This window comes from Oreochromis niloticus, linkage group LG3, assembly GCF_001858045.2.
Source record: "Oreochromis niloticus isolate F11D_XX linkage group LG3, O_niloticus_UMD_NMBU, whole genome shotgun sequence".
Classification (NCBI taxonomy): domain Eukaryota; kingdom Metazoa; phylum Chordata; class Actinopteri; order Cichliformes; family Cichlidae; genus Oreochromis; species Oreochromis niloticus.
Genome location: NC_031967.2, coordinates 4842027 through 4869698, shown reverse-complemented (window position 1 = coordinate 4869698; position 27672 = coordinate 4842027). Strand labels below are relative to the sequence as shown.

At 40.9% G+C, this 27672-nt stretch overlaps 1 protein-coding gene and 1 long non-coding RNA gene across 3 annotated transcripts; one reads left to right on the top strand and one right to left on the bottom strand.

The window, feature by feature from the left end:
- Nucleotides 1-50: 50 nt before the first annotated feature.
- Nucleotides 51-6205, bottom strand: LOC112846222 (uncharacterized). Its single transcript, XR_003219090.1, has 3 exons — nt 5119-6205; nt 848-883; nt 51-758 (listed from the first exon to the last, which is right to left on the bottom strand). It is a non-coding gene; the product is annotated as an uncharacterized LOC112846222 (long non-coding RNA).
- LOC109196021 (serine/threonine-protein phosphatase PP1-beta catalytic subunit) lies at nt 1718-27588 on the top strand. 2 transcript variants are annotated; one of them, XM_019349117.2, is made up of 8 exons: nt 1718-1877; nt 19345-19476; nt 19636-19866; nt 20902-21006; nt 21917-21988; nt 25338-25489; nt 25712-25846; nt 27004-27588. In XM_019349117.2, the coding sequence occupies exons 1-8, from the start codon at nt 1826-1828 to the stop codon at nt 27106-27108; spliced, it is 984 nt and encodes a 327-aa protein (XP_019204662.1). In that variant the 5' UTR covers nt 1718-1825; the 3' UTR covers nt 27109-27588. The 2 variants fall into 2 exon arrangements, with proteins under 2 accessions (XP_019204662.1, XP_019204664.1); XM_019349119.2 differs by lacking the exon at nt 1718-1877 and adding an exon at nt 6452-6491.
- The last annotated feature ends 84 nt before the right edge of the window (nt 27589-27672 follow it).

Here is a 27672-nt window from a genome sequence, read left to right as displayed (position 1 = left end):
GTTCATGCTCACGGGGTTTCCGGTAAGTAACATCTATTTGGGGAGCGATGTGTTGCAACTTTCTGTTTATTTTTTGTGCAACACACCTGTCGCCAAGTTGCAGCAACTGCACAGTACGTGCTTTGTTCTCTTCATTGCGATGTCTTTTTCTCACATAGTAGGCATTGTTTTTGTGCCACGTTTATTAGAAATGCAGAATCTGAAATTGGATAACACCTTTTATTTACTACGTAGGCAGCTATTAGCTTTATCACTAAATGTTAAATAAATGAATCAAATTTGTAGTGAACTCACAAAATCAAAACATGGCAGATTTTTTTTTTCGGGGGGTAATTTCCAAGATAACGGAAATAGCTGTGAAGAGAACAATAGCTTGGTTTATTTTTTATTTTTAAAGCATACATTACTGCCTTTACCAAGTCCAAAATTATCAATAGTTTGTTTTCATGGTTTTCACGCTTTTGTTGTGCCATAATAATAATTACTATAATCACATTAGTATAGCAGAACTGTGGTGTAATAGGAGTAGTGTATGCCAATTGTGCGTTACTTATTTTAAGACTTTGGTCTCTTTGCAAGGGACAAGCAATTGCTCATAAGAAACTACATGCTCTTATTTTGAAGAGGGAAAATTGCGTCGTTTCCGGCGCTGTGGCTAGCTTGATCCAGTTGCAGACCTCTGCCTTCTCTCTGCAGTGCAACTTGCCACCACCCACTCAAAACAGTGCGGAAATACCCAGTGACGCACTTGAAAGAAACTGAAAAATAAGTGAGTGGGAGAGGCAATAACATAACTCTTGGCTTGAGTCATAACCTGGAAGAGCCTTAAGATTAAGATCCAACTCACTTTTTTTCCTGTCTGTCGGTTCTCGGCCTCTTCTCTCTGTAAACAGACACAACATACAGATCTCAAGTTTACCAGCTGCTGTGTTTTTCTGGCCTGTCCTTCACACACGGTCTTACGTTACAAGTTTCTGGTCTGCTGGTTGCACTAGAAATCAGTGTCTACTTAATACAGTGTGATAATAGTGATAGGGCTTCAAACTCTTTTTTTCTTTCTTTTTTTAATCAACGATTATTTCACCATGTTGTTTTAGTCCAGTTGAAGACAAAGTAACGTGAATAAAGGACTAATTTTGCTCTCAGAATCAGTAAACAATATTTATATATCAAAACCATTACTCTTAAAGTGTTGACATATCCTGACCAGAAGGGGGCGCTCGAGGTGAATAAATCAGGGCCTTTAGGACACCTGTCCTTTGATAGAATGTGGTGAAAATGAAAACTTATCCAGATTTTCTTAGGGTAAACGATGTTTCATTATAAATAGAGTATATCTAATGGTAATTTTTGCATCGTTATTATTATGATTGTTGCTGTAAGAAGCCCTGGATAAGCTGACGCATTCAACGCAATCGAAAATCACAGGTAAAAAGCAAGAAAATGCAGTGAATATGTAATTGAGCATCTGTTTGTTTGGTTACCCTTATTTTCTAATACAAATACATTTTTGTACCCTTATATCACGATGTTTATGGTTGAGCCATACTTTATATAGCATTAGCTGAATTTGAGGCTTGAATTAGAAAATGAGGAGGAAAAAAAGTACGTGAAACTTATGAATATGATTACTATGTTTTCAAATTAAAAAAAACTGTCCACTGTTCTCCTTTCTTCTCTAGAAACTAAAATATCCGAGGCGTAGTTGAATGAGGCGTAATTGCCCTAAATGGGAGGCCGCGAAAGGGAGGCGGTTTCTGTTCGTTGAGGCGGTGTCTGCTCTGCCTGCTTCAGACTGCGGCGGGCAGAGCTGTTCGTTACAGAAATGGCGGAGGGGGAGTTGGACGTCGACTCGCTGATTTCCAGGCTTTTAGAGGGTGAGTTCACAACCAACTTTTATTTATGTATTCTTGTTTTGCCCAGTGTTAGCCCCTAATACTTATTTAGGTTTCATTTTTGACAAGAAAGGCCCGCTTTACGTGTTAGCGTTGCCCGGTTCTGGAGTGAGCAGGACTGGTCCTCACTGTCGTTAACAACAGGCACACCTTTTTATTCAGCAGCCGTCTTTCCTTCACGGCTCTTTTTAGATTAATTTGTAATTGATGTGGATACAGCTATGATCGAGCTTTTTTGTACACTGCATTTTGAAGGTTTGGGTGATTGAGTGGTAAGAAAGTTATTGCTAGTGGGCTGTTTGTGCTTCGATGGCTCCAGTATGGAAGAGAATGTCAGACCTATCTTACTATCCATCTTAGTCTAACTAGCTAATATTATAGTAATTAAGTGCTGTCTTACTAATGTCACAGCATCAATTTTATTTGGTGCATTTCTTTGGAATGCACCAAATAAAATACTTGGCAAGTTGTTTCTACTGTCTTTCAACCTATTATAGTCTCTGGTCCTTTACAAAAGCTCTGTTCAAAATACGCTGTGGAGGGCGATAGCTTCAGGGGCAAATGCTCAGCAAAAGTTGACATTTCCTTAAAAATAAAGTTTAGATTGACGATTGAGTGTAGCCGAAAGTGTTCCAACAGCTGCCTGATCCACGAGGAAGTAAAATCTTGCCTCTGATTTCTAAAAATTGGGTTTGTCTTTACTTCTAAGAAAAATTCAAAATATTTAAATGGGATTTGGCTTAAGGGTTTCTGAGCTGAAGACTGCAGCTCTGTGTTGTTTTCTGGCGCATATTGCTAAATGGCGATGTTTACACAAGCCACAGGCTTCAGTAGTATTCCCATTAAAACATACTTGTAGGAGTTCAAAACCTAAACCAAACTTTTAGCTCTACTACTCCGTGTGTTTTCTTATTCCATGAACGAGTGCATATAGTTTGTTCAGCTGGCCTTTTGATCATAAAGAACACACATTTTGTCAGCAGTACTATATTTAATAAGAATCTTTTCGATACTAGCTGTGGTTCAACTTTATCCAGAGAGACACTTGTTAATTCTGTATTCTGTGGTAGCTTATATGCATGTGGGCTGCTGAGCTGTTGTGTAAAAGTGTTTTTGCCCCTACTCCATTGTTATGTGTTGGCTAGCAGCAGGGGATGATTTTCTTAGCAGTGCTAAATGAGGGATTCTGACAGACAGAGGAGTCGATGTAGATGATAATTTCTTGAAAACAGATTATAAGCAGAGAGATTATATCTCTCTGAGTCAGTGGTGAACAAGCATTCATGCCAGATCATCTCATGGAAAGCAACTTCTGCTAATGATTGAACCCAATGTAGATGTGCAGTGCATGTCAGTATAACTTAATCATCTGGACTGACAGGAGCAGTGACATAATGGTGCTTGTTTTCTCTTTGTGCGTGATCTGTAGAGTGTAACAGTACTGTGCCTGCAAGAATTGACTATAGTATGCTGGCTTCATGTTTAGAAGTTAACTTCATTGCAGGAAATTGGAGGGATCTGGCCCTAAAAGCTTCCAGATGTTAGCCCTCAATGTATCCAACTATCCATCTCCTTTCATTCACTTTTCATCTGCAACCATTTGAAAATGTCTGGCTTTTTTGTTGGTGTGACCATATTATCAGAGGGGCATCATAAGCTGTACTGAAGGCTTTTAGTTCTGACTCATAACCAAAACTGGATGTATACGAAACCAGTTATCTGGTGATGGGTCACAAATACTCGGTGATTAGTAATAGATGGGCTGGGTGCATTTGAAATGTCTCCCAGTATTGCTGCAATGTCTAGATTTTGTTGAGCATACTCATTTCAGTTTGGATGGTGTGATGTTTTTGTAATCAGATTATCTGACATTGTTTCTGTGGGCTTTTTTAAAACAAAAGGTTTTAAATCTTATTAAAATAGGGCTCCAAGTAAACCCAATGTTCCTGCATTTAAATTACTTGTTTACTCCAAAATGGTGTTTCCCAGAAATGAATTTACTTCTGTAGGTTACTTTTGTATACTAATGCCTGTCTAAGAATAATTTGGGACTCCTTTTAGCAATTTTTTTTTTTTTTTTTTTTTTTTTTTTTTTTAAATTTCAAAGCCAGTCTTTATTTTCTTATCCATGGCCAATCCAGTTGCTATAATTCTGAGACTGCAGTTGCTGCTAAGCAGTTTCTGCACCAGCAGGCTGATGTGATCTTTGCAGCAACCCTCAATGTCACTGAGCTGCTTCCCCAGAGAGTCTTTCGTCCTGTGATTGGACAGACTCAACACCACCACTGTGGACTGCATCTAGCAACAGTAGCCTTCGTCTATTCTGGAAGTCCTCTGTGAGCTTCTCCAGAATCTGTGGCAGGTGGAGGTGTGGTTTATATGCTGTTATGCTGAACACCACAGAGCAGAATGAGGAATACTGTCGCTTACTGTTGATCTGGATAGTCGAATTGTCTGCTGTATGATGTCCTAACTGGGTAGACAGCTGAATATGAATAATGGTCACAAACGTTGTGTATTCCTATTATTTAGATATATAGACACAATCATATGCATCAACCTGCTCTCATCGTAAATCCCGTTTAGTTCTGTGGGAAAAACTGTAAAAGGTATTCGATTTTCTGTTATGGATTGTAAAGAAAACCTTTACATAGTGAATTTTAAGTAATTGGCTTTCATAAAAATGACCAAACACTTGGTTAAGTAATGGTTAAGCACCTTTAAAGAAGAAGAAAATGTGTATTCAGATTCATGCGAGCATTCACTTTTCTGTCCTTGATATCAATCATATTTTTTGCTTTACTACAAGCAAACGTTCAAGTGCTTTGTAGCAGGCCACACGTAATTACAGCAGTGACAAGTATATAAGTATAATTTATGCTAATGTTGAAGTGGGACTTTAAAATCTGTTTCTTCCAAAAACAAGTGTGGTATTTATAATTTGTTTTTAGTGTGGAAAGTTCTCACCGGCTAGTATTTTCCATTTAGGAAAAAAAAAAAATGTCCCAAAAAGCACAGTAGTTTGATTCAAACACTAAGACAGATTTAGGCCAAGCCTGGGCAGAAATACAAGCCTAAGCACTCAGAATGTCCCTTATGGATCAGTTTGTCTTCAAAGGGTCACATTTTATTTTAAAAAGTGACCTTTCAAAAGCACAAAAAACTCACACAGGCTTTTCCTTCCTGTGGAAATCTTAATAATCGTCATCTTTAGTTTACTTACCCAGGTTATATCTACAGGCCGCTTTCCTTTCAAAATTTAGCAAGTGACCCGTCTGTGGGGTTTTTGGTTTTGGTTTTTTTTCTCCCGATATTCATACGAAGAAGCTCAGAATCACCTTGATGCCAGGGAGTCGTTTCTTCTTTTTCTTTCCTGTGTGAATAAAATTAGATCTTTTTCTCAGTATAGGAAGGGAGTTCCTTAAGCACTTTAAAAGTTTGATGGTTCACTTTTTCTGTGAGGGCTGGTGGCAGGCAGAGAGCCACATAGTCATGCACACAGACGCACATATGGAGAGTTCGCTGATCTCCTATTAAATGTCAACAGGCACAGCTGTCCCTGGTAGAAATTAACCTACCCCCTGGGTGACACAAACATACAGGGGAAAGGGTAAAATGGCAATAAGGTGGCCTTTGTTGCTGCTCTAACTCTTGAAAAAGTCTTCTAATTTTCCTTGTCATAATATTACGTATTGCTTTTTTCATTTATTGGACATGTGTGGAATCCAACTTTCTTTCATGCAAGAGAGATGACATTATTTTTACACATGCAGTGACAATAAAACGCTTGTATTCTATATAAATATCTCAGTACCCTTTATTTGTTTTCCCTTTTCATGTATTTAAGATATCAAAGATATTTACTTTCCGTGCCATAATCCCTTGAAACTACAGTCATAAATGGGTTCCTTTCCACAGCCAGCTGTTATAATGTCAAAGTGTGTCAGTTATTGTGGAAGGACGTGCCCCTAAGCTGTGCAGTTCACTTTCACAGGCAGTTCATTTTGAAAAACAAGCAGACCCAATAACCTTGCAAGTAATCAGCAACACATTTTCAGCTTGATAGTAGTAATCTGAGGGAAATGATGGGTGATAAGCACATTTGAGCGGTTAGTAAGACCAGGAAAATCTATATATGTCTGCCTAGTCCATTCCAAGGGTGTGTTTCAAGTATGTTTTTCTCAGGAAATGACATGGCAAGTCTAAGCCGGGGCAATGGCAGGAGGATTTCTATGCCCGCACGCAAGGGTGAAATGTTTGGTCACTGTTGGAGACTGGGTGGGGACTTGAGGGGCGTCCATACAGCAGTTAAACCTCTAAGACAGGGGTGGGCAATCTCAGTCCACGAGGGCCAGTGTCCCTGCAGGTTTTAGATCTCACCTTGGGTCAACACACCTGAATCACATGATTAGTTTGTTACCAGGCCTCTGGAGAACTGCAGGACATGTTGAGGAGCTATTTTAGCCATTTAAATCAGCTGTGTTGGTTCGAGAACACATCTAAAACCTGCAGGGACACCGGCCCCCGTGGACTGAGATTGCCCACCCCTGTTCTAAGAGCTGAGCTGCTGGATGTGTAGAGGAACACAGAATGTTGTTGAGTATCAAATCCTGACTGATCTGCTGTAAATCAAATTACTGCAGCATGCCACTTGAATTAACGCACACGTGACTGAACAACCATTTATTGTGTCTACCTAATGTTTGGTGCTGCAGGTAGATATCCAGTTGTTATCAGTAGGCCTGCTTTACTGTAAAATGCAGCATTACATTGACTAACACCTGATTGATAATATGACAATCGTTCAGTACTGACCAGTCAGCTCCTTGCCATAGATGGAGTTTCACCTGCTGCCTCTTACTCAGTCATTGTTTTCTTAGAGAGTCCTACAACATGCCTGTTAGGGTTGGACCTGTGATGCATGTTTTGTGACAAAGGTAAGACCAGTGTCACTCCCAGTTTGTCATGTTTTAACCCAAACTGCATAATTGTCCTCAAACTCATCGAGCAGCTTGAAGAAAAAAAAGAAAGAAGAAGAAAACTCTGAACTAGGAGTCTCTATCTCCTGTGTTCTGTGTTCAGGCTCATCATTTATTTAGTTTTAGTAGTTTTTCAGTATGCATAAATGTATCTGCAAATGTGTTGGTGTGTCTAAAGACAGACACATTGAAGCTGTGCTTCAAGAGTGGTTTGGTGGAGGGGTTGACAGGAGTTTCTAGCTGACAGGCTAAACCTGATCGACTGACAGCATGACTTACATCACTGAATCCTCCTCAGTGGCTTAAGCATGCAGGTTTCAAGCCTCTCAGGTTTCATTTGTCACTGTGTACAACAATGACTTGTGATTTACTGACCTGTGACCAGTCTTCTGAGTCAGAGTAGAAAGGTAAGCAGCACAATGGCGTGTAGCTTACTTACTAAAGCTATTTGTCTGTATTAAAATGCCATTTGGAAGTCTGTGTGTCTGACAGTGGTAATGTTATGCATCATAGCTTGCACTCCTCTCTGAGAACATGAGTCCTGTCTGTCATTGTTTTGCAAGTAAGAAACAGTGGTATCCAAGTTTGAATGTTTGTATTAAGCCACAGTAGTGTGGTCATGCAGGATCAAGCTTGTTGTGTTGCATCAGAGCCTGCATATTTTTTTTTTTTTTTTTTTTTAAGCACTGCTGATTACTAACACTGCAAAGGTACCCACAGCTGCCTAATGTATTGTGTTCCTGATATTTAAACCATACTTTTTGGGGTTTTTTTATCAGTTATGTGTCTATTCAAAGGGTGCTAATGTGGTATTATTGTGAGGTGAAAAGATCAATAGCAATGCAGCCACATTACACAGGATTGCATGACACCGTCATCTGTTTGAAATCAATCAGCCGTCTGTTTTTGTATGATCCACAGCAGCTCGTGTCAGATTTCACAGCAAAATCATTGCGGTTAGTTAGATCACATCTGAATTGACCTTGGATTGTTAAAGACTTTACACAAATCTTACATTTGCATTAACACAGTAACAAGCAGTAGTATGCTTTATATAAGCTGCAGTTTTGCTTCCCTACATTCCTGTGCACAGTTTACTGGCCAAGCCTTGTGTTTTCTTGTTTGTTTGTTGAGTTCTCTGCACCTGCCCCTCCTCCTCTTTCTCCTCATTAGTTTTTTACCATTGCTGTACTGTGTCTCTGTGCTGCAATCAAGTAAAGCAGCGATTACAGGCCCCAGCTTTTCCAGCATACCCATGTTAAGCCCACACTGGCTGGCCTTTAGTGACAACAAGCCCTCTGTCTGGGCTGCCAGCACAGGTGGCCCGTAGGCTTTATGTGGCACAATCAATGCCACAGCCCCGTGGATCAGCCAGTAAGGGCGAGGGGAGGTAGGATGGAATTTTTTTTTTTTTTTTTTTTTTTTCTTCTTCTTCCCCTTCTTCTTCTTTTTGGTCATCTTGGTTTATGGGCAAAAACAGCAGCCAAGTTGTTGTCAAATTTGGGAACATAAAATCTCCTAAAAGGCATGTTTGTGTTTAGAGGTCCATGTTTCCTGAACTTGAGTCACTCCTTTACCAGGGAGCCACCATTTAGTCCTACATACTATTTTTTTTTTTTTTTTTTTTTTAATACTTTCTAGACATTTAATATGAGTATACAATAGCCTATATGAAGCTATTTGTTTTAGGGGTGGGCGGTAAAAGCGGTATACGGTAGAAACGATATGAATTTGACCAACGGTAGAGATTTTGACTATACCGCTCTACCGCGATAGCGCATGTTGATGGTATCATCAAGCTGCACCTGTTTTGGTCGAAAGCATCACAGCGGCTGCAAACATGGTGCTTACATGTGGGGAGGAGGAGGTGCTCATAAATAAGACCGGTGCAACGTTAGTCACATGCACCTTGTTTGGGTTTAAGCAGTCGGATGTTAAGCATATCATTTGGAAGTTATGCCGGGCGACAGTAATAGCGACGAGACAAAGCACGTTTTGGAATATGAGGAAAGCCAAAAACTGTGCTTCTTCCACTTCCTAATGTTGAATTGTCTCGCAGCTCCTCTATTCCCATGTTGTTGCAGTATATTATTGATTAACTTTGTATTGTGGATGGATTATCTCAGTTGTTCTCCTGACTGAAGTTTGGTTTGTTTACAGCATCCTGCCATGCGATTGCATTTGTCCCTAACCATCAGGAACACTCACGTTAACTTTTATCAAGTGAAAAAAAAGTTAGCATTCATCCTCCAGCTTCACTGTGTTTATGTTATGCTAACATAGCTGTGTCACTAGCGATCATGTAGTACATCATTATATACCAGCTAGTCCAACTTCAGTACCCTACAAAAGTCACTGCTATTTAGTTTTCTGTTTTCATTTATGTTGGAAGTGATAGCAGAGCTGTACGTTTTAATTTTCTCAGAAAAATCTCAGTCAGAACATGCTATGTTTAGGTGGAAACTAGCGAGCTAACTTCTAACCCTGTTAAATTAAATAAATTCTGTTTTCATGGATACTTGGATATTAAACTTAATTGTTACACCTGGTAAAGCAGCAAATGTGATCATTTTATTAAAGATGAAAGAATTTAGACAGTTTTTAACTCTCAGTGATGCCGCAGTGTTCATTTGACTTTGGGATCAGAAGCGGACGGAGTTTTGGACCCAGATTACTCCGTGAAGCCCCTGACTACGGTAGCCATAATGCTCCGACAATCCATCAAGCGGTGTGGCTCCGTAGCTTACCAAAGTTGTACTAAAACATTTTTTGACAGATTTTTGAGCGCTGTGTACCACATAAAATCGGTTTGAGGTCAGTAAGCACAACCAGAATTCATACATAGGGCGCACGGGATTATAAGGTGTACTGTCGAGTTTTGAGAAAATTAAAGGATTTTAAGTGCGCTTTATAGTGCAGAAAATACGGTATACAGAAGAAAAGAATATATCGCAATATATATCGTTACCGGACATGCTTCAAATTATTCCGCAATATGGATTTTAGCCGTAATTTATTTTAAAAGAAATAGCTTCAGAAGTCATATTAAAGAAGACTTTTTGGATATAAGTCATAGTCATCACTGATTACTGGAATTAACAGATAAATGAATAAATGGCTATTCTGCAATGTCTGAGATGCTTGCATATGCCAGTCACACCTGTTCCCTGCACTGAGCAATGTGAAGTTTCCTGGATAGACCTGACCAGAACGATATGCTATAGATAACCAACTAGCCATACAAAAATCAAATGTCTGGCACTGCAAAGAACAAAGGCTTACTCCTGGAAGTGGATCATCATCTGCTACTTGGAAATGCTTTGGATTTAGAGCAAGTAGTGATAAGGAACAAATTCAGCGAGTTCTGTAAAGTTGCCACAAAGCAATATATAACTTATTCAAGTTCCTGAAAACACGTGACGAATCACAGCATAACAATGGCCAAGCAAAGCATCGCAGTGGTTGCTAATGTGAGTCATTCAGCATTAACTCAGACATCTTCTGAAAGACATACTGGAAATGCCAACAGCAGCCTAACAGTTGCTTTCCACTTGGGTAAAGATGTGTCTGATAAATGCAGTGAGTAAAGAAGACGGGCATGCTCGCGCAATTATGTTACCCCTTGCGCAAATACTTTTCTGTTGTGCAAATACCTGTACTATATGCAAAATGTCACATGGCTGTTGAGTACTTCTATGTTACTCCTCTGTGAACTAAATCCCCAAAATAACAAATTTCTGTGGTATTGATCTCTTTTCTTATTTGCAACAATGTTCCATTTTGCTGTTATTTTTTAAATTTTCTTTATAGATTTTTACGACCAGCATCATCTGATAACATCTCTGATTGTAGTAGGCGACACTCATAGGGATCATTTTATGTTGAAAAGAGTCATGACGTGTGAAAGAGCCTGAAGCAGGAAGCAAAAACTGAAAACCACTGTCGTGAGACCTGCTATCTCCAACTTGGTCATTAGGATTTCTCGAGCCAGTGTGAAACCGGACTCATGTGTTTTGCTGTAATTAGCAATGTCATGCAGTCAGCATGTATATATTTGTTTCTAAATTGTTTTTACAAGGAGTTTCTGGTGTTCCCACTTTCAAAACTTATATAGGCTTGACCAGTAATGTATTTCGGTTTTATTATTTAATTAGCATCTGGGTGTCCGTGTGAGGAAAGCTCATCGCCGTATGAAGTGAAACTGAAGCACTTTGGCAGCCATTTAAAGTAACTTTTTTTTATTTTTATTTTACTGGATTAAATTTTTATTTTACAGCTATTCATAATGTACATTTGTTTCCTCACTGTCATCCTGCTTGTTTGTGTCAGATGTAGAGGACTGCTGCTGTGTTGCGTGGTGTTCAGGGTGCTGGCGTGGCACTCTGTTATGGAAACAACAATGGTGGAGCCTGTGTGGCGGGGAGCGTTCACCCCCTGGCACCAAACATGGCACAGAGAGCTCACCCAGGCTTTTCAGCTGCCTAGCTATAAACCCTCCCTTCTATTCAGTCCCTCGTTTGCAGGGTCTCAAGCTTCAGTGTCAGCCTACATTTTTCTCCCGTTTCTCTACTCCTCTCCATCTCTCCCACTCTCTCTGTCTATAGCTGTGTCTCCTTTTATATCTCCCCCAGTCTCTCCTCTCAATTTCGTCCTTTCTTTTGCCCCACAAAGACTGCCATTCACTGTGGCACTTAGAGACGAACAAAACGTCCTCTGAAAATCTAAAGCTTGCCCAGAAATGCCATCGCAGTCGGATTTCTGAGTTAAGAGTGGCTCCCGCTCCTCTTGCCAGAGTTACTTTGTGTTTCTCGTTCACTAAGGGGTCACTGTTTTCCATCTCTTCCGTGTGGGAGAGAGTGAGATGGAGGAGCAGTTGAGAGCTGCTGGCCTCGTGCCCAGTTGGAGTGAATGGAAGAGGAAGGCTAAAAAAGGTCTGACACGGCATGTTTTTTTGGTGCTGTGGGGTGCTGCAGTGACTAAAAACATGCACAGTCACACTTGCTTTAAATTCATACTCTGCTTGACCCAGTAGAACTTTTGAATCCTTTCCTTGGAAAGGAGAGAGAAATTCTGTTCAAGTTGAAGTTGCCAGAAAGTGGCACTAATGAACTGACAGTGTGAATTGTGACACGTGGGCATACTTACAGAACACAGACTTTGCAGTCACCTTCAGTTTTAGCTTTGCACTACATTTCTAAGCCATAATGCTGATGTGTCATGGGTAATTTTTTTTTTAATGCCTTCATTTGACAGCTGATATCTTGCAAGAGAGAGAGGGTGGTGAAATTAAATGTCAGAGTGTGCTATTAGACCATTGAGTTGAAAAGCTTGTTTATGTTTTTCAAGTTCGGGGTTTCAAGATGTAATTGATATTGAGATGCATGCTGCCTATTGAATTTGAAATAGTCATGTGCCAGCTCCAGCACAGAAACTTTCCAAAAGGACCGTCCAGTGTTTTGAGTAGTGTACTACAAAGTCAGGCATTCTTTGCATTTGCAGACTTAACAAAACCAAAAACACCTGAGACAATGGGTTTAAAGATAATATTAATAATGATAGAGATAATAATTAAACTAACCAGTGTAGAAGACCCAGAACCTAAACATATGAGGGGGAATTTTTTTTTTTTTTTTTTTTTTTTTTTTTTTAAAAAAAACTACTATCGTGAAACCTACCTGTCTTATAGCTTCTGCTGGCTTTGTCGGCTCACCCGCTCGGCCCATATGCATGATCTATTGGGATAAATTGGCTCATGCTAACACTGCAATCTTAAGAGCCCCTCAGAAACCAGACACCATTCAGAGAGAAACTTGAGAAACCTCAAAAGAGCTCCCTGTGTTGAGTTGTGTGAAAGTGTCTAATAAGACATCAGAGTCAAGTTATATCCCACTAGAGCAGCAATACTAGTGGCGTGTGCTGTGACTAATATGCTAGGTCCAGGTACTGCAAATGTGCTGTTAAAGTTCCTTAGTGCCATGTAGCTGTGGGCAATATAGACTTTATATTTTATGATGATATGTTTACAAAAAGTGTGTGTGTGTGTGTGTGTGTTTTGTTTTTGTTTGTTTGTTTGTTTGTTTGTTTGTGTTTTGTTTTTTTAAATTACCGAACGTTTTAATGGCGACCACAACTCGCAGGCAACAGCATTTGTAAGTGTAATTAAATGAAGGGCAGTTTCCATGGTTCATTTCCGGTGAGCTACCATCACGACATGTTTTCTAATTTGAAGTGTGAAAACCAGGTGCCAGCAGCAGTAGCATTATAGTGGTGACATAGCTAGTCAAGCGTAAGAACTCAAGTGGCCTACCCTTGGAAGTATAAAATAACTGCTTAACGTTTTAGTTTAAAACTAAAATAACTAAACCGCTCTATTTTCCACCATGCAACCACATCAGTAATTCCATCTGTTTGCTCTTACTGTCTTATGGAATGAAAGTGTTCCAGCAATCCTCTGTAGAGTCAGTTGTTTACATTTGGGGCACACATCTCCAGCTGCTGGTATCTTTCCTTTATAGCCAGGCTGCATTTGACAGCGTGTTTGTCTCAAGTAGTGAAACAAGTGTATCGTTTCCACATTTACCTGGAACGATTGTCTTGCATATTTTGCAAAGTTATGTGCTTTGTTGGAGGTTGTTTAAATAGCTACCTTTGTCATTACTACATCAGATATGCTTGGGCTTATCTCATTGTTGCACGTACTAGGAAACGTAAACGTGTGGCATTGCTGGAGCAAGTTGATGACATTTTTTTCACAGACATTATATAACTGAGTATATTTACATTTCACTACAAAGTGCACAATTTGTAAGATACTGTTTGAGTCAAGATGAGAATTGTCACAACTTGTACTGTACACTCAGTGCAACTTCGGGTAAACTGAGGCCAAGTTCACTGATGCCTGTGCCAGATTGTTCTCGGGAAACTCCGCTGTGATGAACTTGGAACAGTTTCAGTTGACAGGGAGTATTGAACAAGTTACTTTCCAAAAAAATTTAAATAAATTAATTGGTCAGCTAATCGGTGACTCAGCACTGATTCAAAAACATTGATTCAGTGAAACAACACGACCACTCCAAACAATCCTTTCAGACCCAGGCAAAAGCACATAGGAAAAACAAAATAATCAAGTAGCAGGTATAACACTGGGCTATATATAGTCCTATACTCAACCTGCATTAAGGATTACAAATGTAGATCTCATGGAAAAATAAGTAGAATTTGCTGACTTGGAGTAGTCACGCTTATGGTTTGCGCTGACATCTGCGTGTGTTTCTCGCTGATGTATCCTACGCAGCGCTTTTCCAGTGCAGCTGACAGCCATTATATTGTTGTGGCCCTGAGTGCGAGCTCTGGCCTGCGCTTCATTAGTCTGTTTCTATTCCCATCACATGCAGCAGAGCCTTCAAGCACTCCCTCTGTCCTGACTGACTACTTCCTTCATACAGCAGCGGCCATATATGGCAATGCCTTCCAGAAGGAGAATCTGTCTGTAACTAACTTATCTTTCACTCGCTCTCTTTGGCTCTTTGTTCAAGTAAGCCCTCTCTTAAATGAATGGAAAAATAGTTGACCTCTTTGACACTTGGCAAGTCATTTACAACCAGCGAAGCAAAGGAAATCACTCTCAACCAAACCCCTTCCTTTCGAGAACTACCACTTTTGCCTTTATAGATTCAAAAACAGTGCTATTTCTTTTTTTTCTTTTTTTCAGATATGAAGATGTTCACTTTTGTCAGTGGTTAATATTAGACTACCATCAATTTGGGCAACACAGTCCACAAAGATTACAATTGTTGACTCTGCAGATAGCTCTGGCCTTGATGTGTTTGCAAAACTGATCAGGCAAGCCTGGCCTTACTATGTAAGGTGTTTTCTCATTTCACTCTATCATAGTTTGACTGTGTACTCACACACCCTGTCACGTTGTTACTTTATGTGGCAACACCTCTCTAGTGTGCTTTATTATGCAGCTCAATAGAGGGATGGGTTTTACTTAGTATCCTCTGAAATATTTAATGAATCACGGTCACAAAATGCTGGGCACGAAGAGTTCTGTTTTTTTTAAAAAAACAAACAAACAAAAACAAAACAAACAAACAAAAAAACCTCCTATTTTGTACCTAGAAATATGACAACCAAAGAACGTTAGGTTGTTTCTAATGTTATGTCCACACAGGGAGTGATGTGCTCATCACACATCTCTTTGAAGCTGAAGTGGTCCGTCCAGGGTCTGGTTGCCTGGGTAACCCTGTCCTCTATTTACTACTCTTTGAATATGTGAATCACCAGCATCCTCACCTCTCGCTGATAGTCAGTTCAGTCGCTCGCCTTCAAGTTAACAAAACTTTCTTAGACTCACTCGCTAATAATCTTTAACATTTTATTTTCTATGGTCTCTTGTTGCCATGTTGCTGTGAATGACAACTTTATAGTTTAAAGTAAAATTTAAATAACTGCTATTCCACTAATTACTTTTTAAGCAAAAGCTTATACTGGTTAGAAGAAATCAAAATGATAACATGTTTAAAAAGGTAAAAACAAGCAAATGTCAATACTGTTTCAGGTGACTGGTCTCCAGTTATGTTCACGAAGGGTTGGGTAAATCATTGCACAATGTTAACAAGTTTAATTGTGGATCTGTGCTCTGCTGCTTGCATAAATACAATCCTTCTAATAATGTCTCTAGTATAGCCACTGGAATTGAAGTATGGCTAACCTGTCTGTTTTTTTGTTTTTTTTTTAATTAGTAAATGTATATTTCAGGCATGTTAGGCCACCCTGTGGAAGGAACACTGGGGGAGTGCCCTCTCCCATAGCCAATGCCATATTGCAGTTTTAAGTACAGTGATCCAGAGTAGCTTTCGAATAATATTCCTGAGAGCCAAATAGTTTTGGACTGCTGCTGGTTGGACTAAATAAGACCTGAATACAGCACTCTGGACAAATTCGGAGACATTTCACAGGCAATTTTTGCTTCTCTACTTTTAAAAACTTATCTATTGACAATAAGCCTTAAGTCCAGAGTGTCACATTAGCTGAACTATCATGATTTACTTTTCTAGTGAGCTGTCTTGCTGAATTTAGTTTCACAGACCCTTTTTCATCCAAAACTGGCTCCCTTCACTTGGTACTGGAAAAGTTCTTTGGGCTTTGGTGGAACGTGCAGATTCCCTGGCTGCACGTTTCTCAGGCTGCAGTAGGGATCTGTGTAGGCTGAGATGTTAAGGTTTAAAAATGCCTGTGAGCTGTCTGGTATGCACTCAGGGAGGGGTATGAGGCAGAGCTGTCCTCTGACGTCAGCACAGTTCACTGCTAAGGCGGAGGAGGGTGACCGAGAGATTCAGCCACAGCCAGGAATGCAACTTGAAAAATAAAGATAATAAAGATGAAGATAAATGGATAAAGGGGAAGGAAGAGGCAAATTGGTGAATAGATTTTGAGAGCAGGCAGTTGATTGCATGAACTCCTCTGGCATACAGTTTTAAGAGGGTGTGACCAAACCCCACTGTGGTGGCTCAAGCACATGGACCTGACCTGACCAAATTAGGAAAAATGAACTAGAGGTTTCTTGAACATGACTTTTACCATTTCTGAGCACGGACATGTTGAAAAGCCAGTGAATGGTTGGGGCTGTGGTGTGAGTGAAACCAAACAGCAGTTTGAGACCAAGTCACTACTCCTTAACACTGTGTATTCATTTGGATCTAATGTCATCGTGAAGGACCGTGGCTAGCAGGTTAGCAACAACTGAATTTTCAGGGGAAAAGATGAGGAGTAGTAAAGTAGCATTTTTCTCAGGCAGATAAAAAAAAAAAAAAAAAAAAAAAAAAAAAAAAAGCTAAAATATAAGCCTAAACTCAAGATTAACTGAAGTATTTGAGCACCTCTTTCTGTATGCCCTGAGTTTCCCCAAGTAATGTTATAGGTTTAGCTTTTAACTATAAATTTTCTTGTCTTCTTGCCAGAGGGGGTGGGGGAGATCATTCACTGGGTTACTTTTGTTATGCCATAGATCCCTTCTCTCTGCTTGTTACCTATTTTGGTATATTATTTTAGATTTTGGTGAAAGGCTGAAATGCTTAAGTTTAGTTCTTTGCATGGGTAAAACAAATGCTGCAAAACACTTCCTATGCTTCCCATCATGCCATGTGATGTCAGCAAAGACATAACTGACATCTGATGGTTTTTCTACAAAAATGCAAAGCCCCTAATGATGTGTAAGTTAATCATGGAGGGTAAAATCAAGTGAAATGTGCGATGGTTATGAAGAAGACATTTAGAAGGCAAACTTTGATACTGAGTTACAAACTGTGCTGATTTTAAAGAATATCCACAATGTGTCAGCTGTCATATTCTCACGTGGTTTGCTCTTTATATTCCCCATGAATATTTATGCAAAAGAATGAAGCACATCACTCACTACCTGTCGCTGCCACACCTGTTACACGTGTAAAGTAATAGGTTGGACAGAATTTTTGTGCAGTAAATTACATCTGCATGCATCACTGGCGCTAGTTAACTCACTTTAGAACCTGAGTGTGAGCTGAACAATTAGGATGCATTCTGACTTTTAACATATTTTCAAATGTTGTAAACCTCTTCTGTGTGTGTAAACCTCATGAGTAATTTGTTTTGAGCTGAGTAATTGAACAGAATCACAAACTATGCGGATGCGGGCAGGCCTGTTGTTGGGTCTCCGTCACGGCTGTCGGATGCAGCAGTGTTAGTATGCAGGGCATGGGCTGGTGGAGGTGACACTTAATCTGCGAATCGGCTCCTTTTCCCTGTGAGATGCAGCTGCTGGTCCACTCGCCAACACCTCTCCCGCTGGAAATTGGTCTTTCTGGGTTGCCACGGTAATCAGATGTGGGTGCCACATCCTGCTCTTTCCTTCTCTTGACTGGTGAAGCTGCAGTGCATAAGTGATGGACCAAAGGATGCTGGGATACCTCCCCACAAGCTTCTAATGGTACAATCTGAAGTCAAGGTCACTGGATCGCACTGTCTTTCTTTGTGTCTGTTGGAGATGGGAATCAATGTGTGTGTGTGTGTGTGTGTGTGTGTGTGTGTGTGTTTCCTGCTCCGCCTCAGCTTAACCCTATAATGAAGGGTTATCCTCTCTTGTGTGCGTGCGTGCGCGCGTGTGTGCGCGTGCGTGTGCGTGCGCGTGTGTGCGCATCCTATATCAGGCCTCTCTGACCGAGCTGGGAGGCAGAGGTGTGAAATCACTCAACACTAGACACACAAACACATCTTGCTTGTGTATGTGCTTATGGAAGGATCAGTGGCAGAGAATGTGTTTAGTATTTAAACCACGTACAGTCTTTGCATGGTATGGCTTTTTTGTTTGTTTGTTTACTAGAAAAATGTTCACCTTTTGGGCAGTCATAAAAATAGACCTTCAGGTGGGGCGTGTGTGATCACAGGATGTGTTTGGCTGCGGTGCAAGAGTGTTTATAGTCCACGCCTAAGATCTCCAGGCAGAAATAGCAGGGTCATGCAGCACATTTGCACACATGCTGCTGCTGCTGCTGCTTCTCCTTCAGGATCACAGGGATTCACCTGCAGGAGTCTGACACACACGCCACCTTTGATACTCAAAAACAAGCCTCTCTGGCTGTGCTATTGCTGCATCCTTCTGACCACATCCCCGGGATCCACTCATGGACTAGTGTTTTACACCGGCTTGGATTTCTTTCATGTTGCTGCGGTGTCATCTGACAGCAGCAGGCTTACTCAGCTCTGGTCCTTATTGTTACTAAGCAAAAAGAATAAATTTGTGTAGTAACTGTTGATCTTTTTGTAGGAGAATGTAGGATGGCAGCAAAATGTGGAAATGAATTTTCTGTACATTTCTACTCTTTAATTTAGGTGTGTGTGTGTGTGTGTGTGTGTGTGTGTGTGTGTGTGTGTGTGTGTGTGTGTGTGTGTGTGTGTGTGTGTGTGTGTGTGTGTGTGTGTGTGTGTGTGTGTGTACACATTATTTCCTGTAATCTTAAAACAGTATGGTAAGAGTAAATGTATCATTGTGTAACAGTGTAGTGTTCTAAAATATGTAATATTGACCTGCTGGCTTTTATAACAGTTATGTGTACATCTGCCCATTTCACGAACTCTCAGGGCTTCTCAGGGCACTCTTGACCCCCCCCCCCCCCCCACCCCCCACTTCCCCCTTCTCCTTCCTTCTCCTTTCTGTTACACAACAGGAAGTGTATCCACAAACACTTACATCAACAATATCCACACAGGCTAATTCTGTCGTCCTCCTGCTGACTAAACACGGTCCTCCCATATTTAGTTTGAAGTTAATTCAAAAAGTCATGTGACAATCATAACCCTGAGAAAAATTCAGGGGAATAGTTCATTCTCCCCGGGAAAGTTTACTCCTGAAAGCTGACTTTCACATCATCAGAAAGCTTGGTGTCGAAGTTTAGTTTAAGCTCACTCAGCTTTTGCTCTCCCTTCCCCAGTGCGAGGATGTCGTCCAGGGAAGATTGTCCAGATGACGGAGGCGGAGGTCCGCGGCCTCTGCATCAAGTCCCGGGAGATCTTCCTCAGTCAACCAATCCTTCTGGAGCTGGAGGCTCCTCTCAAAATCTGTGGTCAGTACTATCTATCAAGAACAGGAAAGGGACAGATAGTATAGTGTGTGGTGCCTATTGCAAATAAACAAACATCAGATATAAAGATGCTTATTATTACTGGAGAACGTTCCACTTTGCCTTCTCTATCAAAGTGTTCCTCTCTGCTCCCCACCCCAGGTGACATCCACGGACAGTACACAGACCTGCTGAGGCTCTTCGAGTATGGCGGCTTTCCTCCAGAGGCTAACTATCTGTTTCTAGGAGACTACGTGGACAGAGGGAAGCAGTCTCTGGAGACTATCTGCCTGCTGCTGGCATACAAGATCAAATACCCCGAGAACTTCTTCCTGCTCAGGGGCAACCACGAGTGTGCCTCCATCAACCGTATTTACGGCTTCTATGATGAGTGTGAGCATCCTGCTCTTTACACTTTTTAGTTCCTCTGAAGTTCTTTGTGGTGGCTGCCGTTCCATTGTGCGTGATTTAACACACACTCACATGTGTGAGTGAAACAAAAGCGGTGATCAGGAAGCAAGCAGGCAAAAATGGTAATTTGATAGTTCTTGTTCCCAATCTTATTCCCCCCCCCCCCCCCCCCCCCTTTTTTATTTCTAGATATTTGAATTGTTTCACTATAAAATAGAAATGTAAAATTAAATGAGTGAAAGTAACTCGTAAATAGAGGTCCTAACAATTCCCCTTTTAACTGCATTTTATTTTATTATTATTTATTTATTCTTTAAAGGGGTCCTGAGGCCACTTCCTGCCACTTGAACTGGTCTTGCATGCTTTTGTGAAAGAAAGTGTTTCCATGCAAATGCCACAATAACCGAGTATTTTGTGACAGATGACAGTTTTAATAGAGTCGGATGTCTCTCCAGTGAGTCTCTCATCCCACGGATGGACTCCCTTGGTCTCAGTTTTGGAAGGCAGCTAGAGATGGTAGTCCTTGTTATGCTGTGCAGCACAGTGGCAGACGAACCAGTTCACTCAGTCATTTGATGGAGAGAGCAGCGGGATTTAAGGAGGTTTAAAAAATGGCATTCAATTGTCATTATTTCTGTAAGTAAGTCAGTAAGTTACCAAAGCTGTCTACATATTAGCCTCCGTCGTAAAGGTAGTTTTTGTTACAGATTTTGTGTAAAGTGTACACTCATACCTCAGACTTCCTCAAGCACAGTAGTTCTTTTACCCAAATGCATATGAGGAAAGAAGGGATTACTCAGCGTGGAGATGGAAAAATGTTGTTGCTGCAAGCAGATCTGCTGGCTTGCAAGCACTGCTCTTGGTTGAAGGGCACTTGTAAACCAATAAAAATCTAAATCATCTGTGTCTTCCATTGTAAAGAGGACTGTCTTAAATCTATTAAACTGGAGGCGGAGCTGAAAAGCCTTTGAAAAAGCCTTATATGGTCGTGCTGACACTGTTGTGTTGATGTTGCAGGTAAACGCCGATTTAACATCAAGCTGTGGAAAACTTTCACCGACTGCTTCAACTGCCTGCCCATCGCCGCCATCGTGGATGAGAAGATCTTCTGCTGTCATGGAGGTATTCATATTGAAACACTGTAACTACTGTTTAGTCTCCAGGTTATTGCTACTTTGAAAAATACTTTAGAAAGCAGTTAGTAGGAAGCTTTTGGGGGTAATGGAAGGCTGAGCATATAGATGTGGAAAGACACTCAAAGAGTCAGTCTTTGCATTGGTGTCACTGTGGACAATCCTACTCCATGAACAACCCTCATTACATGCAGGGTCCCACAGGGCTGAGTACTTGGACCTGATGTCTTTTGTTTTATCTTTTGCCACTTGGTCAGGTAACCCAGAACAAGGCTTATGCTGATTGCTTGTTTATGCTTCGTTCAGTCAAAGGAAACACAAGCAACTAGATTCCCTGCATTCCTGCATCATTCCCTTTAAGAGCTGGTGGCTGTAAATGCCTTGCAGCTGAAATAAGACAAAACTGCAATCCAGTCTTGTTTAGTACAGTTAGAAATACTCCAGCAGTTAAACCACTAGTTGTGAACAGCTTATTTTTGTAGGTCATTGTATGTATGGTAAAATGATGCAGCGGGGACAAACTTCCTCTTACATTTAGATCATCACAATATGTCCCCCATTTGACATTTAAAAGCCTGCCCTTATAGACTGGCTTCTGTATAATGTTTTGTCATGTTTTATCATTGTAACAACTCTTTAGTGTGGCCCTCTTATTTGGTCCTTGGGGCTTTGTGAAGACCGTGGGTCAACACTAAGCACTGAGCCCTTCTCACATCACTTACCAAAAATGAAAGATAAAGTCCACGGCTCTCGTGATTTCTGGTATTTCTGGTTTACTAATCTGATGTGAAGTAAATGGGTCAAAACAAGTTTATGGCTGCGCTGATATGAGTTAATACCGCCATCCTCGCAGAAGTAGAGATTGAAGAGATTTACCCGAGGGTGTTTGTCGCCCACAGGCCTCTCTCCTGACCTGCAGTCTATGGAGCAGATCAGGCGCATCATGAGACCCACAGACGTGCCAGACACAGGTAGGTCAGGTCACTCACACTCTCTCACTCACACACACACACACACACACACACACACACACACACACACACACACACACACACACACACACACAGCAGGCCATTTTTTTTTTTTTTCTCTTCTTCTCTCTTTTGTCAGAGGAACTAATAATCCTCTATACAGGATGATTACTTTTACCCAGTGTGAAAGGGACAGGTGTACATGCAACTTAAAATGACAAGGATTCAATTCAATTTTATTTATACAGCGCCAAATCACAATAACAGTCACCTCAAGGCGCTTTATATTATAAAGTAGAGATGGACCGATCCGATATTACGTATCGGTATCGGTCCGATACTGACCTAAATTACTGGATCGGATATCGGAGAGAAATAAAAAATGTAATCCGAGCCATTAAATATCAAAAAAGCACCTCAGAAAACTTGCGACACGCCGTAACTCGGCTCATAATCGTAGCACGCCGGAGCAGTATGCATCACGTGATAGAGCGGCTGTGTGTATTTGTAGCCTCGCTATCAAACCAGCATTTCATCTCTGAGGAAGTTATCCCAGAGAAGTAAAGCAAGTGTGTAAGTTCATCTCTGAATGTTTGTAAAGCATTCCCACATTAAGCTCTCTTAAGCTCCCACGTTAACAACCGATATATGGAGCGACTGCCTCTTCTCTCTCTCTCCCTCCCCTTTCTGCTGCTACTTCAATCATGAAACTGCTTTATGATCAGCTGATCGGCTTTTCTGTCGTGAGTCCGTCTCTCTTCTTTGTTTTTGGCCCACTTTGCACCAGAAAGAGGAAACCAGCGGCTGAACAACAGCAGCACATTTAAGCTTGATAAGCTGTTGTTAGAATGTATTTAATATTACTTTCTAGACCAGGATCCTTTTCTACGTAGCTGACGGCTGGTAACTGTGCAGGGGCGGATCTAGCAAAGTTTAGCCAGGGGGGCCGATAGGGCATTAACAGGGAAAAGGGGGCACAAAGACATACTTTTCTTTCTTATTCTCATTTAAAATATCTAGCTTTTAATAAATAATTATCTGAATCTTACACCCAAAGTTTTAATCTGATGTAAAATGTATAGAAGTCCATTACTGTATATAGTAACTGTTAAGTCTAATATACCCTAGTAAGCTATAGTACTTTTTCCTTTGGGAAGATACCATCTGTGCAGTCTGCAATTCTGTAGAAGAAAGATGTTGAATTTATTTAATTACTCTAGAAAAAATAATTTATTCCTGTGCGTTTTTTTTTGTTTTTTTTTTTTCCCCCTCCACACTGCATCAAATTAAAGTTGATTACGTCGATTAAGCATCATGAGGTGGAGGGTGGGGGGTGTTTCCCTATTTTTCTTTGCTGGGAGTTTGCAACCCTATTAGTTAGGTTGCTTAATATTTCTGCTTAGTACTCTTTAAAATACCAGAATAGGAAGGATGGTGTAGGTTTAAGTTTATTAGATTGATGAACTATGACTGAACTATGAAATATTTTGGGTCCAGTGTATTTTTTCACATACAGGTATAACAGAATAACTTTAGTGTTGTTGTTTATTTAAACTTGAGTATGAGCTTATTTAAAATGCAGCAAGATATTAAAAAAACAGTTTTATTGATTAAAAAACACACTATATCGGATTCATATCGATATCGGCAGATATCCAAATTTATGGTATCGGACATAAAAAAGTGGTATCGTGCCATCTCTATTATAAAGTAGACCCTACAATAATACATTCAGAGAAAACCCAACAATCATATGACCCCCCCATGAGCAAGCACTTTGGCGACAGTGGGAAGGAAAAACTCCTTTTTAACAGGAAGAAACCTCTGGCAGAAACAGGCTCAGAGAGGGGCGGGGCCATCTGCTGCGACCGGTTGGGGTGAGAGAAGGAAGACGGGATGAAAGACATGCTGTGGAAGAGAGACAGAGATTAATAACAAGTGTGACTCAATGCAGAGAGGTCTATTAACACATGTTGAGTGAGAAAGGTGACTGGAAAGGAAATACTCAATGTATCACGGGAATCCCCCGGCAGCCTATGCCTATTGCAGCGTTACTAAGGGAGGATTCAGGGTCACCTGATCTAGCCCTAACTATGTGCATTAGGCTTAAAACGTTCCTTTTTACTAATCTTAAAAGGGGAGATGGTGTCTGTCTCCCAAATCCAAACTGAAAGCTGGTTCCATAGAAGATAGGCCTGAAAACTGAAGGCTTTGATTCCCATTCTACTTTTACACAAAAGCAGGCTGATGTCAGACTCACTGGATGTTTGGAGCCAATAACACAAAAAGCTGTGTTGCTTCAGGAGGAAGAATGAATGAGGGAAATGTTTAGACTTGGTAGTGTTTTCCAGTAAACACTGAGATTTCAGCTCTGGCCTTGTTTGGGCTTTTGTTTTCATTCACTTAAATAAAAGGATTCCCACTCTATTTATAGAGAAAAGCATAACTAAATGCAGGAAATCCACCCCAACACTTACACTGGAGACTATTTATTTATATATTTTTATTTTCAAATGTGTACCTACCAGAAAACACATAATCATCATTTCTGTACAAACTTAGTGATTTTCTGTTAATTTATGTTGTAAATTTATGTTGCATGTAGCACCTTGGCCCTGGAGGAACGCTGTTTCGCCTCACTGTGTACAAACTGTATATGGCTGAAGTGACAATAAAGCCAACTTGACTTGACTTGACTTGACTTGAAAAAAAACTGCAGTCACAGCCTGTTGAAGAAGCAGTCTTCCTAAAGGTCAGACCTTCATCAAGTTTCACAAATAACCCTCAGGAGATGACTGCTTGCTCTTAGCCCTCACTTTTCTGCCGCTGTAATTCTCAGAAGAGATTCTGCCACTGCTGATAAACGCAGTACTGAGTCAGGTCCCTGTAATCCAGTTAATGTCTGTGAATATTCTCTGGTCTTAATGTCAGGTCTGATCAGATCTGCTGGCATTCATTTATCATCATCACCTCATGCTCTCTGTGCTGCTGCTCTCGTTTCAGTAACTCTTTAGCTGGACTTGGGTTCAGAGTTTTTCAGAACGCATGAGGCTGAGTCTCGGTGGTGGTGAGCCAAGGCAAGCGAAGCTTCTTTCTGTGCCTTTGCCCCCCTCCTCATTAAAGCTGCTGCCTCATGTCCTTTTAAGGCAACCAGTGTTCAGACCCTGGCAGCGGCTGTCTCTCAGATCCTCTTATGGTCTTTCAGGGTGACTTTGTGTGTCTGGATGAGACATTCGGACTATAAATGTGACAAAAAGTTGATCTTCTGTGGTCTAAGAGAGGCTGGATTCAGAATGAAGATGAATGTGTGGCAGCTGAGATGTTTCACATTGTGAATTCTCCTCTCTAGGCCTGCTGTGCGACCTGCTCTGGTCTGACCCGGACAAGGACGTCCAGGGCTGGGGAGAGAACGACCGCGGCGTCTCCTTTACCTTTGGAGCTGATGTGGTCAGCAAGTTCCTCAATCGCCATGATCTGGATCTCATCTGTAGAGCCCACCAGGTAACATGCACATCGACTCTGTATAAATTCATTAAAACACACAGAAAACAAATGCTCGATCCAGAAAACTTCTGGAAATGTGTATCCATTAGCAACATGTGCCTCAGCTTTCAATATCTGTATGAAGTACTACTTTAAATCTGATGATGATTATGCTGAGTGTTTGTATGAGGGCAGTGCCAGTTGTTCACCTTCAGGTATCTGTGTGTCTGGCACCCCCAGGTGGTAGAAGATGGTTATGAGTTCTTTGCCAAGCGGCAGCTTGTGACGCTCTTCTCAGCTCCCAACTACTGTGGAGAGTTCGACAACGCTGGTGGCATGATGAGCGTGGATGAAACCCTGATGTGCTCCTTTCAGGTATGATGACATAATGCTGAATGCCAAACATGGATATAATCTGTGGTTACATCTGAGAAACCCCGTTAGGAACCAGGGTAAAAATCAAAATGTCTTCTCATCCATCCATTCTGTGCTTTTCATCACTGTTTAATGAGTAATCAATAATTCTATTAGAAGTGATAGTTAAACACAGCCAGTGAACAGAGGCAAAAGTTGAGATCACACTATGGTGCTAAATGATTCAAAGCAATTTCATTGATTGTTTCCTGCTTTGCACCGTATGACTGAATAAATGACATTATCTGCAGAATTAAACACATCCACAGCAACCTACCGAGGAGCTAATTGGAATATAATTGCAGTATACATAGCTGTGCAAAAGTGTGGAGTCGCCACTCATTTCTGTATATTTTGTTTCTAAGAAGTCATGCTTTCTTGTTAGTTATTAACAAAGTGTTTGTGAGTGATAGTTCTCCAGGCTTTCAGAGTTTAGTTTTTTAAAATTTAGTTCTTTTGTTCTGATTTTCAGTCCGGTTCTTATATCTGACCATCTTCAGAGGAAGGTTTGTCTGTTGAGCCATTTTAACACTAACCTTTGAATCATTCAAACAGACTACTTTCACCTGTAGGCACGTTGTCACTAACTGCCAAAAACACAAAAGTTGCTCTTGTTTATTTTAGTTGAATCTATGAAAAATATTTCAGTTGTAAAATATTATTTTTGCACCAACAAGCTCATTCCTAGAGGCCCCTTGCCCAAAAACATGGATATTTGACATGTTATGAATTGTGTCCTTAATACTGAGGAAATCGGACAAAGCACATGGCAGGATGTCCTTAAAGGAGCCTGGAGAACTTTTCCTGAAAACTAAAGAAATTACAAGAAGCTCATCTAAGAGTTCAGGCTGTGCTGAACAATAAAGATGTTCATACAAATTTTGACTTTCAGTTCAGTTGACTTTTTAGAATTATACAAACTCTGTTTTTGCCTTATACGCTATATTTTCATGTTTTTCAACTTTGGCCCTTGACTGCTTGTGTGACGGAGGTTCATAGTTTTTCACGTCGATCATCGTTCATTTGGGACGATCTAAAAATCCTATAGTGTCGTGGTTGGCGCCGTCACCTCACTGCAGGATCGTTAAAGCTAATGCTGCTTTGTTTGCATGTTGTAGATCCTGAAGCCGTCTGAAAAGAAGGCCAAGTACCAGTACGGAGGGATGAACTCCGGTCGACCCGTCACTCCTCCCCGCACAGCCCAACCTCCAAAGAAACGATGAAGCAGAGACACAGAGACGTCAACTACCGTTTCGTGTGTTTCACCACACAGAATAAGTAAAGGCAACACTTGGCAGAAGAGGAGCAGATCAGTGCAACTCTTTTAAAAGACACACCCAAATCAGACTTTCATTTGCATCTTTATTTTTCATCCCCTGAACTGCTGTCACCCTTCTTCCTCCGTGCACCCCCCTCCCCCCCCCCCCCCCCCCCCCCCCTGCCCCCCTGCATCTGTGTAACATTTGTAAAACAAAGTGTTAAGAGAAATAAGAAAACAGTACAAGGGGGTCATTCTGTAGCATATCGGAGTGCTTTTTTGTTTTGTTTTTGTTTTGTCTGTGTCTTTTTTCTTCTCCTTTTTTGAGAACAGAATGACTGCTAATTTAGTTTACCACATCTCCTTACCCCCCTGCCTGTACAGACACAACAGGTATTAATGACAACTGCTGGGTTTTCAATAAATAATACAGGGAAGAAATGTGTGGAGGCTCTGTGTGGTTCTTGAAGTCAAACCAGCTCACAGGAGAGCCCATTAAACTCTCATAGGGACCCAAACACCACAGCAA

Excerpts from the sequence above, each read along its gene's own strand:
- LOC109196021 (XM_019349117.2), top strand. The coding sequence starts at position 1,826 with ATGGCGGAGGGGGAGTTGGACGTCGACTCGCTGATTTCCAGGCTTTTA. Across the intron at positions 21,989-25,337 it reads CACAGACGTGCCAGACACAG|GCCTGCTGTGCGACCTGCTC; the intron begins GTAGGTCAGGTC and ends TCTCCTCTCTAG. Across the intron at positions 25,490-25,711 it reads TCATCTGTAGAGCCCACCAG|GTGGTAGAAGATGGTTATGA; the intron begins GTAACATGCACA and ends TGGCACCCCCAG.